Here is a 22,975-nt window from a genome sequence, read left to right as displayed (position 1 = left end):
GGGCTGAGCGGTTCAAGTTCTGGGAGCCTGGGGGGCCCCGGTTCTGCACTGGGCACCTCCCCTGCTGCTCTCTCTCCCCCTACTCCAGGACACGCACAAGCCCGACCCCCACCCGGGGCCGCCTCTCCCCCTCCCTCCCGGCCGCTCTCTGTCCACACTGGCCCCAGCCTTTGAGGTTTTTTACTCCATCCCGGCTCGGGCATCTCAACCAGCCGTCAGAGGCCGGAGCGCCGCTCCCTCCGCACGCAGCAGCCAGGCGCGGGCTCGCGGGTAAATACTACATCATTTCTTCCCCTCGGAGTTCTGCCGCCTCGCCCCCGCCCCCACGCGCGCCCGCCCCGCACGCCGCCAGGTTGCAGCGCGTAAATGTTAAGGGGAGGCAGTAAAGCGGCAGACGCGATAAACAAACACGCTGCTTTGGCGAGGACGGGTGTCACCATCCCTCACCCGCACGTCCGACTGCTTCGTGGGCTTCCACGCGGCCCGCATCGACCTCCTGCCCGGCCGGGCCCCGCCTCCGTCCAGGGGACCGAGGCCTCTTCCCGAAGTGCCTGCGTCCTCACAGGTGTTTCCTTTGGGGACGGTTATTTGTAGCAGCGCCAGCTGTGGCTGTCTCCCCGGGCTGGTGTCTAAACCTGAGCAGGATCTCATTTACCCGGTGGGAGAGAGGGCCCCCTCCAGGATTAGGTCTCCCTCTTTCTCCCTCTTCGCCTCTCCATACTCCACCCTGGTGGAGACTCCAGCTGGCTCCAGGTTCAAATCCAAGGGGCGGCACCAACTGTGGGGTCTCCCCACCCCACCCCGCCCCACCCAGGAGCTGAACCCCGATTTCCTGGAGGCGCCCATCACCAGCGAGGCTGGGCTGGCTCCCGCAGGCTCCTCCTGCACTGGCAGTTCATAAGGGAGAGGTGAGAGGAAGCTTCTGGATCTCTCTTGCTTCCCTCTTCTGCCCCCTCCCCGGTCCACTCCATGCACAACCCTTGGTGGACTGAAGCGCCCTCTTCCCCCCCTCGTCTCCACCCTGCCCTGTGCTCTCCCTCCCAAAGGAGCCCCCTCTCAGAGCTGCCCAGGCCAGAGCCTTGGGGTCCTTGTGGCCCTGTCACCTCCCTGTCCCCATGTCACCAAGTCCTGTGGGCTCTCCCCCTACTCTATATGCATCTCCAATCCCCCAGCCCCACACCTCTCAGATTTGTGAGTGTCCCCAAGGTGCCAGGCACTGTGCTGCTCGTATGTCACCACCCCTCTCGTGGGGACGATGAGGGTAGGGTCTTCACTGACTGTCTTAAAGCTCCCTCCACCAATCTCCCCCCATCGATAACTAAGGCGTGGGGCAGTGGAACACTGCCTGCAGATTGTGTTGCTAAGGAAACCACTTCCTTGGTTACCAGCCTGGGTAGCATTTGTCTCCCTGTGCCCGGTTCCCGCTGAGCCGCCCCCACTCTGCAGGAAGACTCTGAAGAGCCTGGGGGAGGACGGCAGGGGTGGGGAGGGACTGAGAGGGAGAACAAGAGAGGGCAGAGAGCACAAGGCAGAGATGGCGAGACATGGGCACAAGCAGAAGCAGACGATGGTGAAGGGAGGGGGTGTGGAGGAAGAGAGAGGGAACAGGAGGATGAGGAGGAGGGAGGGTTAACCAGCAGCTGCAGATCACAGACCACAAAGAGGGAAACAGAGCAGGAGGCGGTGGGCGGGGGCAGGCAGGAAACCAGCGAATGGGGGCAAGGGGAGAGGGGAGCCCCTGCCCCCCACCCCACTGGGCCTACTTCTCCCCTCCCACGCTGTGCCCTGGGCTCTGTTCACGGCCATCTCTGGGGAGGAAGCCCGCCATCTGATGCTGGCTCCTGGAGTCACGGTGAGCCGAGGGCACAGCAGAGAAAGAGCTCAAGGCTCTGGGGACCCCGGGGCCCACAGCGCCTCCCTCTCGTGTTCAAGGGCCCTGGCACTCTGCACGTGGAAGGCAGTTGTAAGCCCTTGGAACCAGGGCCCCCCGGGGGCTCCAGCGCAGCTGCTCCTGCTGCGTAGCCTCCCACAGGGGTCGGGAGCCCCTGGAGTTCTTGGCTTTCTTCGTCCCCACCACGTCCCGTCCCCGTGAGCTCGGAATGGGGGTTCAGCCTGCTCCGCTCCTTTGTCTTATCTCGGGAGCTGAGAGCAGCCCCTGGCGCACAGATGCGCGGGAGACAGTGCTGAATGAATGAATGAGTGCATGGGCGCCGCCTTGCTTCCTTCTGGTCTGGAATCACAATGTGGGATGGGTCAGGCGGGCTCTGGCCGCAGGCAAGGCGGGTTGTCCATGGCAGCCCCACCTCGGGCCTGGAGAGCTTTTACTCTGCCTCTCCCAGCCCCAGCACAGGATCCCTGAGACCGCAGGGTGAGAGGGTGCAGGAGAGCCTGGGGTAGGACGCTTCCTGGCGTCCGCTCTTCTGGCAGGGAGGGAGGATTTGATCACACCGATATTTAGAGGCGTGACACGGGTTCAGGTTCAGCCAAGGTTCAGAGTCAAGGCTTCATCTGTGATGGGGGGGGGCAGAATGAGGCCAGGGTCACAGCTCAGAGTGAGCAAGGCCAGGACCCACCCAGGGCCAGGACTGACTCGGTGCTTAGCTTGGCAAGGATTAGGGCTCAGTCAAGATACTATCCGTGTTTGTTCTGGGGCAGATCAGGGCTCAGCCTGTGACCCAGGTTGGAGAGCAGTCAGCGACCAGGGTCAAGACTCAGTAGTAGCATGGGTGGGACCAGTCTTGGGACTCACTCAGTCGGGGACTGGGATAAGGGATCAGCGTGAGACAAGGATCAGGGATGTGTATGTGTGCAGGATCAGGGCTTAGCTGTGATCCAGGTTCAAGGCCGTAGGATTGGGCTCAGACCACACCTGATTCCAACTTCCTGCTAACAGGCACCCTGGGAGGCAGCAGGCCCTGCCACCCACAAGGGAAACTTGAATTCCCAGCTCCTGGCTTCTACGTGGCCCAAACTCAACTGTCGTGGGCACTTGAGTGACACTAACCCTTCAGATGGACCATCCCCCCCACGGCCCCCCTCACCCCTACTTCTGTCCCGTCCGCCTTTTCCTCTTTCACTCTTTCAAATAAAAATGAATACATTAAGAAAAAAATACCTGCTGGTGACACCTGTTGGGAGATGCGGCCCACAGCCCGGGGTGACACTGTTAGGGGAGGCACGCAGGGCTTTGCAGGCGGGTGTGCAAGTTCCACAGACACACAGGCCACCGCGCACTGCGCAGGGCCTCTCCACCCTGTCCCTGTGTCTCTCACACATACATGCACCCTGGGGACATCCTTGTGTGACCCCGCCTTGCACAGCACTCCACCACCGGCGCAATAATCAACAAAACTCGCATTTAATGAGGGTGTAGACCTGAGGGATCTTCAGAAGGAAGCTCCCCACCCGCAGAGAACTGGCGGGGGCAGGGGTTGAGCCAGAGGGAGCTGGCCTCAGAGAGTCGCCGGGGTGGGGAGGAGAAACACAGTACAAAATACATTCGGAGCCCCGTGCCTGGGCCCTGGGTGGCCCCAGGTCTACGTGTGAGGGAATCTGGGGAGGGAAGCGCTGGCCTGGTGCTCGCGCCCTTCTCTGCATGGCCGGGGTCCGAGGGGCGGGACGTATTGGTCATATTCCTCTTAAAAAAATATATCTTTGTACACTCGCCTTCTCCAGGGTTTCTTTGCTGCTTGGGAGCCAGCATCCATCTGCACCCCAAGGCCTCCGAGCGACTGCTTCGGGGGTGGTGGGGGCCGCTCTGGCGGAACAGCAAGGAGGCTGTGACCTATGGCTTTTGCATCTATGCGGTGGGAAGGTGCGGGGGTACGGGGGAGCGGGTGCAGGCTGGATATGAAGCCACCAGTACCCAAGGCGGGAGAAGAGGCCGGACCTGGATCAAGGCCTTGTAAGATGATGTTGAGTCAGGTCCTCCGAAATCCTTTGGTTTGGCGTCTCAGCATCAGGACAAGGGCCCTGCGTGGAAAGGAGGGGCCATGGCATGCACCCCCCCACACTCCGGGCGGTACCCAAGGGCTGACTGGTGGTTTGGGGAAGTTGGGGAGAGGTCTCTTCCCGGCACAGTCCCTCTGGGTTTGCAGCAGGGACCAGGAGGGCAGTGTTAGATCGACGTGTCAGGCCGAAGGGAGAGCCGGGCCGCTGGGGCCCTGACCCTGGTCTGCACCCTGCGCGTGGTCTGGGGCCCCCTGGGGGAGGGGGGTGTTGTGAATGCTTGTGGTGCCCTACAAACGGGATCCAGGACCCCGGGGTCACCTCCCAGGCACAGGGAGGGAAGAGGGGGCGGGACTGAAGCCCTGGAGGTGGAAAGGCAACCAGCTTGTGTCTCAGACGCAGTGTGGGCGCGGTGGCTGGGGGCAGGTGGGTTCACGAGGCCGGGGACCCCACACCCACACGGCGGGGCCAGGTCGCCTCCTGTGCACAGGGCCGCCCGCCCGCCCGCGCTACCCAGAGGCCCAGGCCACGGGGAAACTCCGCGGCACCCTTTCTTCCTGCGTGGAGGTGGCAAGCGGAGCTCGCGAGGGGCGCCCAGCGGAGCCCGCGGCGGGGCGGGGCGGGGCGTGGGCAGGGGTGCAGCGCCGGCTCTTCCCGGGGCCTCCGCGGTCATGCAGGCGCCCGCATCATCTCGGGCGGTAGTCGTCGGGCACGCCCGTGAGGTTGCGGCCGCGCAGGGCGGCGTCCACCATCTTGATGTAGGCGGAGATGGCCTGGCGCATGTCGGCCGTGTAGGGGTCGTACTCGAGCTTGCGCAGCCCCGAGCGCTTGAAGTTGCCGTCCTTCTGGCTCTCCACGCACAGCAGCCGGTCCTCGCGCGCGGCCACGCCCAGCAGGCGGACCATGCGGCCCAGCTGCACGAACAGGTCCCGCTTCAGGTCCTCGAAGTGCACCACCAGCACCCGCTTGCCGAACTTGAGCCAGTCCAGCGTGTGCGTGGCCCACCAGGGGGCGTAGTTCCGCACGAACTCGGGCCACTCTGCGGAGAGAGGGTGGTGGAGGTGGTCAGCGGGGGGCTGCCCCGTGTCCCTTCGGGTCCCTTCTGGGCGTGGAACCCACCCCGGCCTCTCCGCCCCCTCCCGGGATGGCAGCGACACGCGACCGGGGCTCACCAAATGCCAGGGTGTAAACTGTAGGAAATCCGATGTATGTGAATATCTGTTAATTTCCTATTCTAGATGGCTGTGATTACACAAGGGTACTTCAAAAGGTTCATGGGAAAGTGAAATTAAAATAGAACGTTTATTTTGGGGGCAGACTTCTAAAAATTGTATATAAGAGGGATCTTCAAAGAGTTCATGGAGAATGTATTTCGAGAAAAATTTTGTATAGGTTTCAAGTTTTTTGAGCGCCAAAAGAAACTTGTCATTCCATTTTCCTATGAATGTTCTGAAGTGCCCTTGTAGTATTATATACTGTGTTATAACGAGGCCTCAAAATACGCATTAATGAAGCTGCTAATTATACTCGATCCTCAGTCTTAGGAGGTCAGTGGCAGGGTTCCCTCCCACTGGACAGGAGAGGAGACTGGCACAGCAGGTTAAACTGTGGCCTGTGGCGGCGCCAGCGTTCCATGTGAGCACCCGTCCAGTCCCGGCTGCTCCACTTCCGATCCGGCTCCCTGCTAATGCGCCTGGGAAGGCAGCAGAAGATGGCCCAAGTGCTTGGGCCCCTTCACCTGCGTGGGAGACCCAGAAGCTCTTGGCTCCCGGTTTCGGATCGGCACAGCTCCGGCCATTGCAGCCAATCGGGGAGTGAACCACAGGATGGAAGACCTCTCTCTTTGTCTTTCTGCCTCTCCTTCTCTGTGTAACTCTGACTTTCAAATAAATAAATAAATCTTAAAAAAAAAAAAAAAGAGGGCAGGGTTTGAGCCATGCACCCTGGCTTCAGAGCCTGTCCTGTGTGACTGCACAGTGAGTGGGAAAACCTATGGCGCTTTTTGGCGTGGTGCCTTGGAGGTGCCCAGCCTGGCTGCATTGCTACTGTTGCTTCTGTTCTCAGGTGAGATACCTGGCCTGGCCCCCGGGCTCAGCAGGTGCCTCCTGTGGGCCTCATCCCTTCCTCTGCTCCCCGCCCCCCCCATCCCCACTGCACTGACTGCACGGTGCTGTCACTCCCACCTGGGTCACCTCTGACCCCGACAGACCATGAGGCATCTGGGGTTACAGCTTAAGTCAGGTCACTTACACTCTCAACTTTACACTCTATAAAAATAAGTTTTAAGATTTTTTTTTACTTATTTGAAGGCAGAGAGAGAAAGAGAGAAAGAGAGGTCTTCCATCCTGTGGTTCACTTCCCCAATGGCCATAACAGCCAGGGCTAGCCCAGGCTGGAGCCAGGAACTCTATCTTGGTCTCCCACATGGGTGGCAGGGGCCCAAGCACTTGGGCCATCATCTGCCCTCTTCCCAGGTGCATTAGCAGGGAGCTGGATCAGAAGTGGAGCAGCCAGGATTCGAACCTGCATTCTGATATGGGAGGCCGACATTGCAGACCACGGCTTCACTCGCTGTACCACGCCAGCCCCTGTGTGTCTTTACTTTTACTGGAGTAGCACACACTATTTCTGCTTTCTGTTCTGTTACTTTGCCACACTGGAAGGACAGTGTGGGTCCTACCCCAAACTGGGAGGGTGCGTTTGGGACTGACTTTGAAGACCAGTTATAGGGAACACGGGAGGTTCTTCGGGGAGCCCTGGAGAGGGCCTCAAAGGCAGGTGCAGCCAGCACCTGCAGCTGCTGAGACTCTGACCCGGGGAGAAACCAGGCACCTGCAGAGGGTGGGGTGGGGTGGGCGGGGTGGGCCAGAACACAGACCAGGAACCACAGCCTCACTGCTGAGCCCAGCTGCACACAGAGAGCAGGTGTTCCGCAGCCCAGAACTGAAACTCGGCCTCTCGCGGGACTACGCCGGACCCCGGAGGGTGGCCAGGGAGGAATTCATTTACTGAATGAACGGGTATCAGTGAGGCCCCCAGGCTAGGTCGCAGAGCCCCGCTGTTCCTTAAAACTAAGTCCAAACCCCTTGCTGGGTGGCGATTCCCACAATCGCGTGTCATCCTCCCGACTACAACTGTCCCCAGAGGAAGGCACCACTGTGGGCCTGTCACCAGGGTCTGACCTGCTCTAGGAGCCAGCACGGACTGGCCTGCCAGTCAAGGCCTTGGTGCAGGTCCTGGGCTCTCCCAGGCGCTGCAGCCTGGGCCCCGCCCTGCCCTGCCCCCCTCACCCCCCCTGTGCTCCACAGGGGCTCAGTGCATGGCTGCCGAACTAAATTGAAATTCTCAGCTGCCAGATTGCGACGAGATCTAGGGCCCCTTCTCCTAGCAGAGCACATCAGAATCCGTGGGGAGAGCTCCCGCCCCCCCGGCCGCCCCCCGGAACAGCACGGCTGCTTCGGAAATATTTATGCTGGTGACAAGGCTATTTTTTTTTAAATTCTTAACATTGATTATTTATGATGTCTCTGGCTAATTGGGCCCGTACTGTTATAATGGTTTAAGACCAGATGGATCTGAGCGATTAGAAAAGATCGAGTGAGTGTGAGATCTGCTGCACCGGCTCAGGCTTCCCCGCTCCTGAGTCACCTCCCAGTGTCCCTGGTGGGTGGGGGCAGCTGCTCCCCAGTGTGGGGAGGAAGCCCGGATGATGGCGACGGTGCTGGGCGTGGGCAGGAGGAGGGGCCGGTTAGCATGGTGGCTGGGGTCCCTCAGGAAGTCCAGGTGCTCTCACTGTGGACACAGGCGGGGGGCGGTGACCTGTGTCTGTGGATGCCGAGTCTCTGTGGGGCACCAGGCTCTTCTGTCTGAGGAGTGGATGGGAAGGTGTGTTGCCTGCGCACCTACTGGGCATCAGGGGCTACATGGGACGCTCATCCCATGATCCCGAGAAGCCTAGCAGGACAGTCCAGATCCGTTTCAGACCTGGGGACAAGGACAGTCGGAGGCATGAAGCAGCCTGACCAGGGCCACACAGTGCATGTCCAAGGCAGAATCCAAACCCATGTCGCAGTCTGGGCATGGCTCCCGGCAGCCTCGCTGAGCCTGGAAGTGCCCGGAGGTGCCGTGCGGCTGTGGGGATGGTATCAGCGCTCCGTGGGCCTCAGTTTACCCATCTGCGGGCCAGCGGTGCCCATCAGCTCCACTCCTGTGGATGCTGCGCAGAGGGAGTGTGACAAAATCTGCAAAGAGCCTGGCGTGGCGCCTGGGACACAGAACACACTTGATAGATGTTGCTTAAGGCCGTCTTCACATCGCGTGAGACACCCACTGGCCTTGTTATTTTACTCAGAACTCCCGCCCTCCCCCAAAGCACAATAGAGACCCCAGCTGTCTCAGCAGGTGTCTGCCCGCCCCCTCCTCTAGCAAAGCTTACTTGAAACTTCCTTAGAAAGAAGAATAACTATTAAAAACCAAAGCCTCTGATTAGCTCAGCATTCCTGGCGGTGGCCAGGTGGGAGCGGCACCTGCACTAATGAGGGCCGGTTCCACCGGAACCAGAACCGTCTTGCAGGTGAGCCTGGCGGGGCAGAGGCCGGGCCCGTGGCTGCTCCGTCTTGTCGGCGGCAGGAGGAACCGGGGCCTGATTAATAGCTCCACTGTACTTAATTCCCCGCGGAATCATTAAACACAGGATCTGTTTCATTACACAGATCCAGGAGAATTCACCTTGTGTAATCACATCACATAAAATTTTGCTTTGGACTCACTCCAGGGAGGTTGTAAAACTAACGTTACAGAACCAAAAGGGGGGAGGGCGTGGGAGCCGGGACTCAGCCATAATGGGGGGTGGGCCGGGGGCGGTGGGGTGGACGTGCTCACCCCCAGGTGATCTCTGCTCTCAGGGATGCCCCTCCCCTCTGCGCCTTCTACACGCTACGGGCATCCTGGAGCAACAGCTGGTACACTTTGAAGCACACGCCACACCTGGCCCCCGGGTGAGGGTGGCTCTTGTTAAAATGCAGATTCCGATCCAGGAAGCTGGGGCTGAAGGAGGAGGCTGGGGAGGAGGAACTCAGCCTGGCGATTAAGATGCCCGAGTCCCAGATTCAGCTCCGGCTCCCAGTGCTCCGGCTCCTACTCTAGCTTCCCGGGAAGCAGCAGCAGTGGCTCCAGGGCCCCTGTGGGAGACCTGGATGGAGCTCCCGGCTCCCAGCTTCAGCCTTGGCCCAGCCCTGGTCTTTATGTGTGGACATCTGGGGAGCGGACCGGTGGATAGGATCTGTCTGTCTCTCTGCCTCTCAAATAAGCATTTAAAAATACATACAAAAGGCCGGCGCCGCGGCTCACTAGGCTAATCCTCTGCCTTGCGGCGCCGGCACACCGGGTTCTAGTCCCGGTCGGGGCACCGGATTCTGTCCCGGTTGCCCCTCTTCCAGGCCAGCTCTCTGCTGTGGCCAGGGAGTGCAGTGGAGGATGGCCCAAGTGCTTGGGCCCTGCACCCCATGGGAGACCAGGATAAGCACCTGGCTCCTGCCATCGGATTAGCGCGGTGCGCCGGTCGCAGCGCGCCAACCGCGGCGGCCATTGGAGGGTGAACCAACGGCAAAGGAAGACCTTTCTCTGTCTCTCTCTCTCTCTCACTGTCCACTCTGCCTGTCAAAAAAAAAAAAATACAAAATAAAAATACGACTCTACCAGGGATGTCAACACTTTGGGTTGGCGGGGAGGGCAGACAGAAGGCTGGGCCTCATTCCCAGACCTTCTGCTGGCATAGGGCGGGGCGGGGCCTGAGAGTCCGCATTTCTAACAAGCTCTCCAGTGCCACTTCTGGTTCAGAGCTGGACAGCAGGGGTCGCTCACTCCAGTCCCCAGGGGGCCGGGTAGCACAGGCTAGCAAGGGGAAGCGGCTAGGTGCAGACTGCGTTCTGCCTCTCGGGGAAGCTTCTGGGCCAGGGCCCTTGGAGACCTGGGGAGGGGCCCCAGAACCCCAGCAGGAGGCGAGCGTGCTGCCTCGCCCCACCTGTAGCCCCTGCAGCTTCCTGGTGCAGCCAGCCCTGAACCCTGCCTTAGTGCTTTTTCTTTTTCCTTCTTCTTTTCAGGTGGCTCCACAAAATTGGGAGACTGAGGGCTGGTATTGTGGGGTGGCAGGTGACGCCTGCATGCCGGATCACAGTGCCAGCTGGAGTGCCAACTGCTCCACTTCCCATCCAGCTCCCTGTTAACGCACCACCCACCGTGGGAGACCAAGATAGAGTTCCTGGCTGCTGGCTTCGGTGCGGCCCATCTCTGGCCGCTTGGAGGAGTGACCCAGTGGATAGAAGACCTCTCTCTCTGCCTCTTCCTCTCCATCACTCTGCCTTTCAAATAATAAAGTAAATCAATTAATTCTAAAAAGGAATTATTAAAGAAAACATTTAGGAGAATGATCTGAGCCTGAAGCAAGGAGCCATCCAGGAGGGCAGAGGCTCTGGGAACACTGGAAGGTGAGCAGCGCCACTGGGTCCAAGCGTGGGGGGGGGCAGGCGTTGTCACCGCGGGGGGCTTGGCTAAGCAGCTGCCCCTCCCCCAGGGTGGTTTTCTCACCCCTCACATTCCTGAGAGTAAAGTGAGACAGCGAATGCTCAGTGACCACGTGAGCCCCCGCCCCCCAGGGTTAGTTCCCTCCCTCTCCCTTAGGACAACTGGGTTCCTGGAAGGCAGAGGAGCAGGGTTCTAGGTGCCCTAGTGACCTCGGGGTCTCCACCAGGAGCTGGAGTCTGCGCATTGGTTCTCAGCCCTGCCTGCGCATTGGAACCAGCTGGGAGCTTTGGAAAATACCAGTGTCTGGCTCCGTCCTGGTAGTGGTCCAGGGTGCGGTCCGCATGGGATTTTCCCATGCTCCTCTGGGGACTTGGAGGGGATGGAAATGAGGGCCAGTAGCCCTGGTGACCCCTCGGGCCCTCTGCAGCTCTGACAAACAGTCCGTGTTCTCAGGCCACGCTCCTGCCACTTGCACCCACAGACGTCTCCGCCTGGCTCTGACCAGCATGCACTTTTGACTGTTCTACAAATAAATAATTCAGGGGACTTTTTCCTCCTGGGGATACATGAGCCAATGCCACCACCTGTTCCAGCTTGCAGCCCGTGCCTGAGAGGAGAAGTGAGGCAGAGTGAGGGGCAGATGGGCCCCCTCGGACAGCGGGAACCCCGGGCACAGCTGGTTGGGCAGGCCCAAGGGTTCGGGGTGATGACATTGATGTAGAGGGTGGGAGGGGGAACCGCTGAGCTCGCATCATCCTGCCGTGCTCTGGTCATCTCTGGGGACGGACAGGGCTTTGGAGCTCCTGATGTTAGATGCAGCTCCCATTTCCAACACGCCCACTGCGTGTGGTGATGCATTTAATGTACCTGGCATAGCGTGGCCTAGCCTCTCGTTGGTCAAATGGCCCAACACAAAGCCCGTTTTATCATACAGGGTTGGCTATATCGTGTAATTTAGAGAGAACTGTCTTGCAACGTGAAGAACAGGATGGTTGTATGGATTGTGTGCTTGGCACCACTGTGAAGTTGGAAACTCTAACCGGGGAGGGCCCACAGTATGTTGCGGGCCATCCGGAGGGCTGGACTGGCCACGACCCCGCTTCTCTGCCTTCCGGGCATCCAGCTGCCCTCAGGGAAAGGCAGGGAACGGACTCTGATGCTGCAGTGCTTAGGGGCACAGGCGGAGGAGCAAGACTCCCTGTGTTCAAATCCCAGATGCACCGCTTCATGCAAAAGCTCCTTCTCCACTCAGCTGTACTGAGGCACAAATGGTGTACTAAAAAACTCTACAGAATCAATATATACAATTCGATCAGTTTGGATATACAGCAATCAATATATACAGCTCGATGAGTTTGGATATGCAGATACCCTGTGTTTCTGTTACCATAACCCAGGTTTGAAACAGTAGCAACATTTCCATCCCCTCCAAAAGTTTCCTGGTAGTTACTGTTTCTTTGTGCGTGCTGTCTGTTTTTTGTCCGTGTGCTCAGACCAAGTAACACGAAGTCCACCCCCTTCCACTGTAAGTACAGAACACCTCTTGTTAACTACAGGCGCCATGCTGCAGATCAGCTCTTTGGAACTTATTCCCCTGGTCAAACGGTTGCCATGTCCTCCTGTCCCTGGCAAAAGGTCCTTGAACTTCAAGGAGCTTCCGTGGTGCTATCTGTCACTACCTTGGGAGTTTAAGGAGTTAACCCCTTCCTTCCCAGACACTTGGGGTGATTCTCACTATGGTGATGGAGGTCCTAACGGAAGGGGATTCAGAAGAGTTAAAGATAATCAAGGTGGGGGCTGGTGTTGCAGTGCAGCTGGTTAAAGCCACTGCCTGCAACACCGGCATTCCATATGGGCACCGGTTCAAGTCCCGGTTGCTCCACTTCCCATCCAGCTTCCTGCTAATGGCCTGAGAAAGCAGCAGAGGATGGCCCAAGTATTTGGGGTCCTGCACCCATGTGGGAGACCCAGAGGGAGTTCCTGGATGCTGGCTTCAGCCTGGCCCAGCCCCAGAAGTAGAGGCCATTTAGGGGAGTGAACCAGCAGATGCAAGAGCTCCCTTTTTCTTCCCCTTCTGCCTTTCTATTTTTTTTTTTTTTAATGATTGGGTTATTTATTTGAAAGACAGAATTACATAGAGGCAGAGGCTGGGTGGGGGGATCTTCCTTCTGCTGGCTCACTCCCCGATTGGCTGCAACGGCTACAGCTGAGTCGATCTGAAGTCGGGAGCCAGGAGCTTCTTCCAGGTCTCCTGCATGGGATTGGGGGCCCAAGCACTTGGGCCATCTTCTACCACTTTCCCAGATCATAGCAGAGAGCTGGATTGGAAATGGAGCAGCCGGGACTCGAACTGGCACCCTTATGGGATGCCAGCACTGCTGGCGGCAGCTTTACCCACTACACCACAGCACTGGCCCCAACTCTGCCTTTCAAATAAATAAATAAATAAATAATTTAAAAAAGAAAGTCACGGTGGCTGAAGCTGGGTCTGACGTCCAAGCTCTGGCTGCTACCCTGGGCTGTCACTAAGGAGTTGCGTCCTCCCCCAGCCCTCTGGGAGTGCTGGAGCTGAAGCCCTGAGCCAGGTCATCTTAACTGACTCAGGGCCTGGGGGCCAACACTGCTGCCTCCCAGAGGTGTGATGGGCGAGTGGGGCGAGTCATTTAACCTGAGCCTCCCTACCCAGGGGTCTTGCTAGGGTTCATTGAACTGAGTCTCTGCCCATGACCTACTAGGACCTCATGGCCACACAGCCACTCGGCACTGAGCTGGGCTGGACTTCCAGACTCCCAGGATAGGACTCTTGAACCTGCTTCAGTCAAGCCCACGTCAATTTCATGAGCTCCCCGTCATAAAGGACTAATTTCTTAAAGCCTCGTGGCTTTGCCATGCCCACTTTACAGATGGGACAATTAAGTCCAGAGAGCTGACGCGACCCCTTGGGGACGCGTGGAGCTGGGACTTGAATGCCTGGCAGAGGTGCACCAGCCTGGCTCACGGGGCCACGCCTGTGGGTATGAGGGTCGTGGGAATCCCACCTTCTTGGCGGTACGCAGGTCTACACTGTGGCACCCACGCCCACCAGGAGGCCCCCCCTGGGTTCCTCCTGTGAAAGATTACCCTGTTCGGGCCACCTGGGTCCAGACCACACCTACCCCTGGCGCTGCCCCGGCCCCGCCCACCCCTCCCCACAGTACCTTTGCCCCTCCAGTGCGCATGGGCGGCGAAGCCGATGTGGCCGCCGTACTTGCGGTTGAACTCGGCCATGAGCGCCTTGTAGGGGTTACGGATGAGCAGGATGGCGGCGTCGAAGGCCTCGATCTCCTTCTGGCCGCTCTCGTGCGTCTTGATGCAGATGGTCCGGCCGCTGCGCCAGTGGTCCCGCTCGCCCTTGAAGCCTTCCCGCGGCCAGAGAGGGGACACAGCCGGTGAGCGGGGCCAGAGAGGGCACACAGCCGGTGAGCGGGGCCCACCCCACCCCCTTGTGGGCTGCCACAGGAATCACTCATTCACTCACTCATTCATTCACGCTCAGATTTCCTGAGCACCTACTATGTGCCAGGCACAGTGCTGGGAGGTAGGACAGGAATGATTTGAGAGCCATCATTATTCAAATGATGCAAATCTTTAAAAAAAAAAAGTACTGGCTACAGAAGAGGAGTATGTATGCTTGGGTGACAGGAGAGGGGTCCAACAGAGACGAGTGAGAGGATTCGGCTTGAACGGGGGCGTGGCCGTGTGACTTGCTTTGGCCAATGGAATGAGGGGAGTTCCCAGGGAACTGCTCGGGCTCCTGCCCCTGCACCATCACCAGGAGAAGGATGCAGAGCCGGAGGCAGGCAGGGACGGCCCTGGTCCCAGATGGTGAGAGGCACAAAGCACAGGCGTGGCCCCGGTCTGTGGCCCGGCGTGGAGCAGCCCACCCAGCCTAACCCAAATCCTGGCTTCCTGGGGGTGGGGGAAGGGGAAGAATTTGCTGGTCCAAGAGAGGAGGGAAGGGAGGGCCAGGGAGTGGGAGCAGCAGGTGCAAAGGCCCTGTGTTGGGTGGAGAGAGCAGGTCACGCGTGAGTGGCTGCTGAGGGAGCACAGGGGGCGGGGGTGTGAGGCTGGGTGCTGTTGGGGGGAGGGGTGCTAGACCAGAGAGATTGGGAGGCCTTTAAGAGAATTTACGCAAAAGGAAGGAGGGCCACACTCCAAAAGCTGAGGAGCCACGAGGAGCTCTGTGCAGCTGGGGACGAGGGTTGAGCCGAGAGCCGCGGCTCTGCGTTGGATGCCGGCCTGAGCCCTACACGCGAGTGAGCGGTTCCATCCTCTCCACGAGCCAGGGGGTGGTTTTACTGACGAGGGCACTGAGACAGAGCAGGCAAGCAACTCTCCCCACTTAGGGAGCAGGGCCCAGGCCCAGGCCCTCCACGCCTCGCGTGCTCTGGAGAGCTAAGGCACTCGGATGCAACCTTGAAGGCCGAGCAGCAATGCAGCTGCACAGGCCTTCGATACTGGCTGTGCTTCCAACCCACGCGATCCTGGACATCACCTCTCTGGGCTCAGTTTTCTCACCTGTAAAATGGGACCATGCACCTTCTCTCCTGCACAGCCATTGTGAGAAGTCAATGGGGCGGGTAGTAAGACTCCCATAGTGGAGCAGGAGGAGACCTGGGTGAGGTCAGGGGCCGAGAAGCCGCCCTGCCTCATCCGGCCTTGGAGTGTAGGGTCCTCCTTGCCTGCTTGCTCACAAAAGTTCTTAATGGTTTGTGTTCTGGCTTTTAAGGTGGGCGAAGGTGAAGGTAAAGGCTGGCCTGGCACCTGCCCCTGTTCCCGGAGCCTCCCAGGGTCGCTGGGCAGAAGAGCCAGGCAGGGAATGGGATTTCCTGGGTCAGGTTCCACCACGGGACTTGGGAAGTCAAGTCATGGGCATGAGCCTTGCCTTGCAAATCAGCACTGGCCCGTGGCCATGAGCACTCGGTTCATGGCCTTGCCGGCCCGGGGAACACAACGACAAGGAAAAGCTGCTGGCTGAGGAACAGCGCGTGGGAGGAGACAACAGTCTGGGACCTAAACATGAGCCACCAGCAGCACGGAGACGGTTTCCGGTCATGCGTCCCAGTCCGAAGCCAAATCCATGGCCAGAGGGGACTGCCCAGAGGTAGTCTCAGCACACCACGCCTGCGCCTAAAATCCCCCCTCCATAACCCATGCCCGGGCCACGCCCTCAGGATGACGCCCATGGCTCTCAGGGCACTGCAGGTGCTCTGCCAGGCCCAGTGCTGGCTGCTCCACTGTCCCACACCCACCCCTTCACGGTCCAGGACCCGCAAAGGATTTCATCCACCAAGCACGCCGTGCCGCTCTCCTCCATCCCCGTCCCCGCCGCGGCTCTGCTTGGGACACCCTCCTCTGTCTGCGCAGGCCCCACCCAGCCCCAGGGCACGCATGCCCAGACGGGCGCCCGTCACAGGGCTGGGCCGGTTTATGTTTGGTGTTGCTGATGGGGAAGTGGAGGCGTTAGCAGCAATCAGGGCAGAGGGACGTCCTGGCAGGGAGGGGCTGGCCTTGGCCTTGCCTCGCAGGGGCGATGGACAGAACTCCACGCCCTCCGTGCCCTGAGGAGATGAAGTCTTCCGAAATGCGAAGGCTCTCAATGTGCGTGGAGATGGAGAGGGCTTTGGGGGCCGCGAGGCCGCCTGGTGCTGCTGGGGGCAGGGACCCTCCTCACCCAAGCTCCCAGGGACAGCTCACTGTTCCCCACAAGAGCTCAGGCTGCAGGAAGCATGTTTAAGGCACTGACACTGAGGGCCCGGGCTCCTGGGACCACCGCAAGCCCCTGCCTCTCTCAGTGGGGCGTAAGGAACCACCCAGGGCACAGCCATAGCTTGAGGCAGGGGGACTGCCATGGCAGGTCTGGGATCTCTCCTCTCTCTCTCTCTCTCTTCCCCATCCCTCCCCCCACCCCATCACGTTTAGATTATAGCACACATCTCATTCTGTTGATATTCCAAAGTTGAACTTGGGGAATGTTGTAGGCCTGGAATAAAACTTCTGTGGTTTTAGTCTCGGGCCGGGGGTCCTTACATTTCAATCATCTGGGCAACTTTAAAACAACCAAGGCCCCAGGCCCACTGCCTGGGTGCAGCCCGGGTGCCCAGACCATCAAAGCCCTCCCTGGGCCTCTCCCTTGGTCTCCCGTGTAGAGAGCAGCCAGCCCCCTGGACCCTGACTAGGTAGCCGGCTGTCCTGGTTAAATGTTATTTACAGAAATAAAAATGTGTACGTTACACCACGGCCCCGTGGGCGTCAGCTCACAAACAGTACCCTGCTGCACTTCGGAACACTGAGCCGGGCACTGACAGCCCTGTGTGACGGGAGAGGAAGTGACAGCTCAGAGACGGGAGACTCTCGCCCAAGGTCGCCCGGCCAGGAAGTCTCCCTCAGCTGATGTGCAGACACAAAGGCATCACCAAGGGCTGCTCCACAGGCCGACACAAACCCTGCCGCCCTGATGTCCATTTGGGACGGGGCGTCATGCCCGGGGGCCATTTCGTCCATGGCCTCTGGCTTCCCAGGAAGCCGCCCAGGGATTCCTGACCCATGTCATAGAGTAAGAAAGACGTGGGCTTTGAAACTGGGACATTCTAGGGGACAATTTCCAATCAGCCAGCTGAAAAAACTGTGTGGCTTGGAGCAAGCGATTTCTCCTCTGAGCCTCAGTTTCCCTGTGTGGGCAGTGCACCCTCACACCACCTCCCAGGGTTCCTGTGCTGAGATAAGTAAGAACGCGGCACCTGGCCCTGCTCTCGCTGCCTCCTGGGAGGCCACAAGATCATGCACAGCAATCTGAGCCTACTTGAAGTACCTGGCACACAGCCGGTGCCCCATAAGTGCACGCTGGGAAGCTAAACGCTGGAATTGCATCCATGAATGCAATGAACACGAACACCCTGCACAACAAATACTGTTCACTTCAATGCAGAGGAGACAACCAGTGAACAGCAGGTGCTCAATTAGTGCTCCCGGAGTGACCACAGTTACGTACCCCTATGGCAGCATAGAGTTCTTGGTCAGTAAGTACCTGTGGTGAGGCACCCAGCACACAGTAGGTGCTTGGGGAATGACTGTGGTGACCTAAGTGCAGGAGAGGGACAGGTGCATGACAATGGCTTGATAATGTCAGTTATTGCATGGGTGCAGGTGAGGCATGAAGGACGCGATACACAGGATGTGTTTGCGGTAAGTAAAGGAAGGGGTGGAACCTTCCTGGCACACAGTAGGTCTCAGTAAGCACACAGTAGGTGCTCAGGAAGGGCTATCCCTTCCCAAGCCCAGGGAAGTTTCTTGCCTGCTGCCTCCACCCCCCTCCCCATCCCGTCTCCTCACCTTTGTTGTACAGGGAGCCGTCGAAGTAGTAGCTGCCAGTGTAGAAGCCGGTGGCCAGCTCGATGAGGTGGCGCGCCCACGTGTTGCCGGCGCCGGGGAAACTGGCCAGTGCGATGAGCTGCTTGGACTTGGCTGGGAGGAACCTTCTGTCCATGCAGCGATTGTCTGCACAGTGAGGGACACACAGGGTCCGGCATCAGGGGCAGATGGAGCCTGTGTACGAGTCCCACCCCTGCCACCTCTCAGCTGTGTGACCCAGCACCCAGGATGAAAGCTTCTGTGGGCCTCAGTTTCCCCATCTGCGAAATGGGGGCAATGGTTCCTCCTGCATCAAGGTTAATGAGATGATGTGTGAAGGGGCTAAGCGTGTGCCTCACACAGAGCAGGGATTCAGTAAAAGTCAGCCGGCAGGACGAACTTCTCCTCAGCCTGTCTCCACCCAAGCAGAGCAGGTCTTTCACATTCACCCCCTCCCAGATGGAAACTCTCAACGGCGTCCATCCACACGGGGCCCCTTCCAGGGCTCTTAGCATGGCCTCAAGCTCTGCGTGGCTGGCCCTTGCATATCCCTAGAATCACCCCGTCCACCCACTCTCCCTCCCGCCCACCAGGTCTCCCTCCCCTTCCTCTGTGCTCTGCTCCTTCCTGGCTGGCACCTTCCTGCACGCTGTCCCCGTCACCACTGGTTCTTACTTCTCAGCTCCTGGCAGAATGGTTGTGTCCTCCCCGCTTCCCATCGCCCTGCACTGTGACGACCATGCCCGTCTCCTCCACATCTCTTAGCACAACCGCAGTTGGAGTAATTGGTCATGCATTGCTTAACCTCGGGGAGATGTTCTGAGAAATGTGTCGTTAGGTGACTTTGTCATGTGAGTGGATTCGGGTTTGTGCAGTGAGCTGTTGGGTCAGAAATCCCGTCTGTACTGTGCTGGGCTGTGCCCACTATAAAATCTGGCATACAGCAGGTGCTTAATGGTTCTCAGGTGGGTGACTGAATGGGTAGGTGGGTGGGTAAGTGGATGAGTGCATGGATGGATGGATGGCAGAAGGAGGGGTGCAATGGTGTTTGGATGGATGGTGGGTGGATGGATGGACAGATGGAGGAGTGGATGGATGGACAGATGGAGGAGTGGATGGATGGACAGATGAGGGAGGGGCACGGTGGTGGAAGGGTGGATGGATTGATGAGAGGGCAGATGGGTAAGTGGATGATAACAATATCGACTTTGTAGGGTTCTTTCAATTCTTAAATAAAATAATAATACCTATAATGTGTTAATATAAGAGCTCAAAAGGGGGTAGTTATTATTTTCTCTAGCTTCAGTGTCCTCCTCTGAAATGAGTTGGGGGCTGGGGAGTGCCATTCTAATATCTTGATTCTCTGGATTTTCAGACACCTGGAGATGCCACGATCATTGTGGTTAAAGGAAAATACAGCCCCAGCACCTCCCACTGCAACCTTACGGAGTTAGGAAGGCACAGTGGGTTCTCATGGTCCCTACAGGATAGGTGGCCCTGCTGAAGAAAAGGAACAAGAGGGCATCCCAGGTCTGCATCTGGAGGCCTCAGGTCTCACTCCTGCCTTCGTCACTCTGGGTGGATGGCCTCACTTGCCATTCCCAGGAAGTGCCATTCCCCTGGCTCCACTGGCCCTTCTCTTGCCTTCTCTCCCACTTCTGAGCTCCCTGCCCTTATATCTGGATTCTTCCACCATCTATTCCCCTACAGATCTTCCCTCTAAGCTGGCTCCATCACACTGGCATTCAAACACAAACAAATGGCTCCAGCACTTAGGAAACTCCCCTCCAGCACCCACCACCTCCCCTTCCTCCCCATCACAGCTGCACGTCCAACACAGCTGTCCACCTCGCACCATCTCCTCCCATCCACGTTCCTCAACCCTTGTATGTGTCTCCTCCCTGCTCCCCTGCCACAGCAGCTCTCGCTCAGGCTCCCCTTGAGTTCCTGGCACTAAGTGCAGCCCCGTCACCTCCTGTGACCACTCGGCAGCATCAGGACGTCACTCTGCTCTTCTGATAATTCCTTCCCGGGGTTTTACCTGAGTCTTTCCTGTTCTCCATTAGCTCTCATTTACTGACGTCATATGATGAGCCTCATTGATTTCTGACAACAGCCCCAAAGGAGGAGTTTGAAATCTTAGCTTTAAATTCCAATTCTGCTTCTTATTTGCTGGGTAACCTTGAAATACTGATTTACCTGGGCCTCAATTTCCTGGCCTGTAAAACGGGGCTGTGGTGCAGTAATGGTAGGGGGGTTAAATCCTGGAATGGACAGAGCACGCTGTGTGCAGGACTCACAGACGCTAAGAGCCAGTGACTGTAGCCCTCGGTATTGTTGTATCAAGACTCAGGTCTCTTCTCCCGTCATGTTTAATCTGTTGCTTCTGAGAAGCGCAGGTTTCGGAGACGATGAACCAAGGAATGTCTGTGGCTTTGATCTGGGAGTGGTTTTCACGGGAACCTTCTGCAAAAAGGAGCCCTTTCTAGAGTTGGGATCACACTTTATATCTTGACAGGGCTGTGGGCTAACCAGTTGATTTTTAAGTACGCGTAAAATGTGTGTTTCGCTGTATGGAAACGTTGCTTCAAGAAGTGACAAGTGTATTGAATATGCTGTGGATTATAATCCGTGATAAACCTACTGAAGTACAATGATGGATTGGGAGGAAGGATGGGGGAATGGAGACCTGGAGAGACGGACAGCCAAGCCAGTGTAGCAGAGCTAACAAATGTCAGATCTGTGAGTAGATGGGTGTTCCCTGTGTAATTCCTTGGACTTTTCTGGAGGGTTGGCATTTTTTTCTCATAAGAAAACATTGAGGGTAGGGGAACTGGCTCCTTCATTCCCCCTGAAAACAGAATTCTCCATTCAAATATTTCTTGGGAAGTCACGGCCAACCCTGAAGCAAAGGCTGTTTGTTTTCAGCACTAAAAAGAAATTTTATTTGGTTCTTCAGCCCCATAATTGAAAGCAGATGGCCGGAGGCGGTTTATGTACATCTCTGGATGCGGACAGACCCCAGTTTCCATCTTGACACTGAACAAGACTTTCACTTTTCTGAGCTCTAGTCTCTTCACCCATAAAACAGGACCAACCAACCTTACAGATTCAACAGAATCAAATGTGACGTGATCACAGATTCTTCTGGGAATCTGGGGACCCCCAATGCCTGGGCCTGAATCCCAGCTTCCCCTGTCCTGGCTGAGTGACTCTAACAGGCCTATTCAAACTCTCTGTGCTTGAATTTGTAAAATGCTAACAGGGCTCATGTCACTGGACTGCTGGGGGGATTCGATGAGTTGAACCAGATGACGGGCTTAGACGGCACCTAGCACTCTCTAAGTGTTCCGCAATTTTTTAGTTCCCAGCAGGAACTTCAGGAATTAGCACCCAGTAGGTGCTCAGTATGTGGCAGGCATGGTGGGCCAGGCTCTGGGCAGCCCGATGAATTGCAGCCACTCATGCCTTCTCGGTGTGCAGAGAGTGCAAGGACATGGAAAACTGGAGAGCAGTAATGGGGACGAGTAAACTCATCAATTAGAGACTCCCTGTCTGTTGCTGGAAAGGCTCCAGTATCTGCTCTGGCCGCATCAAAGCCTTCCATGGTCACAGGGTAGCTAATCTGTGTGTGACCCTGACTTCCAGGCCACACAGAATGACCAACACTTCCCCTGAAACTCAACACTCAGCTTTCTCCGATGGATTAGAAACAGAGCCCAGCCTACACTTGCACACTAGGCTCTCAGCAGGAATTCAGCTGTCATGGAAGCAGGCACAGTTGGCCACCCTGGAACCCCATCAGGCCAAATGGGGATGGCTACTATGAGGGCTGTCTCCAGCTCTTACATCACCTTTGTGCAAATCAGAACCAGGCATTCACTCTTTCTTCTGGGCAGATGATCTGTCATCTGCAGTGCACAGTGTGACAGACAGCATGTGGGATGCTTTCAGGGACCAGTTTTTTCCTAGGCCATGCCTATGCAGTGCCCAACCTACTCATCCATACACAACAGACAGGTTCCTGGTGGATGGGGAGGACTAAGACTGGCCCAAAGGTGTTTTGGTGGCTCCCTGGGATGGGAGGAGTGTTAGTTGCACTGTGGGCAAAGGTTTCCAACAGGGGCCTTGGAATCAGAGGCCTAAATGCAAATTCCTTTCATAGATGTGCAACTGTGTCCAGCTCCCAATGCTTCCAGGTCTTGGTTCTCTCGTTTATAAAATCGGGACGATACCACTTACTGTGGACTTTGCATCACTAAATGAGATGAGGCTAGTGCAGAGTACATGGTCAGTGTTTCAGATACAGAGGTAGACCTCAGGGGCTTCTCTGGGGCTGAGGGTTCCAGCAAGGGATGTCTCCCAACCCCCACCCAGGTATCTTCCCCCACTTTGTCTTGGTCAGGAGAATAGGTTTCCATTGAGAAATGGCATAAGCATTGTGCCTTCTGCCAAGTCCCTCAGTGTTCCCAGCCTCAGTGTCTTCCCCTGTAAAGTGGGGCATAATGACTGCTCCACCTCACTAGAGAGCTGAGAGGATGCCGTGAGAAAATGCACACGAAGCACTCAACACGGAGTCTGGCCCAGAGAAAGACCCTGAGGAACCCAAGTGCTGCTGCCTCATCACCGCCATCATCACCACTATCATCATGTTGACATCATCATCAACTCCATCATTACCTCACCACTCTGCCATCACCACATCACCATCATCACCATCACCATCATCACCATCATCATAACCATCACCATCATCATCACCATCACCACCACCACTATCATCACCCATTACTACTCTGTCATCACCATCATCATCATCACCACTATCATCACCATCACCATCATCATCACCACATCACCATCATCACCACTATCATCACCCATTACTACTGTCATCACCATCATCACCATCATCATCACCATCATCACCATCACCATCGTCATCACCACTATCATCACCATCACCATCATCATAACCATCACCATCATCATCATCATCACCACCACCACTATCATCACCCCATTACTACTCTGTCATCACCATCATCACCATCATCACCATCATCATCATCACCACTATCATCACCATCGCCATCACCATCATCATCATCACTAT

The 22,975-nt window shown here is 57.3% G+C and overlaps 1 protein-coding gene across 1 annotated transcript in view; it reads right to left on the bottom strand.

The window, feature by feature from the left end:
- Positions 1-4,532: 4,532 nt before the first annotated feature.
- The window catches only part of WSCD2 (WSC domain containing 2), a 120,017-nt gene continuing 101,574 nt past the window's right edge, over positions 4,533-22,975 (bottom strand). Inside the window, exons 7-9 of the mRNA XM_062182557.1 lie at positions 17,842-18,006; positions 13,668-13,868; positions 4,533-4,987 (exon numbers count right to left, since the gene is read on the bottom strand). Of these exons, the coding sequence (XP_062038541.1) occupies positions 4,635-4,987; positions 13,668-13,868; positions 17,842-18,006 (719 nt within the window). The 3' untranslated portion in view covers positions 4,533-4,634. The remainder of the gene's footprint in view (positions 4,988-13,667; positions 13,869-17,841; positions 18,007-22,975) is intronic.

This window comes from Lepus europaeus, chromosome 23 (assembly GCF_033115175.1).
Source record: "Lepus europaeus isolate LE1 chromosome 23, mLepTim1.pri, whole genome shotgun sequence".
NCBI classification, from domain to species: Eukaryota; Metazoa; Chordata; class Mammalia; order Lagomorpha; family Leporidae; genus Lepus; species Lepus europaeus.
Note: the sequence above shows the minus strand (reverse complement) of the source record. Positions and strands in the feature narration are given on the sequence as shown.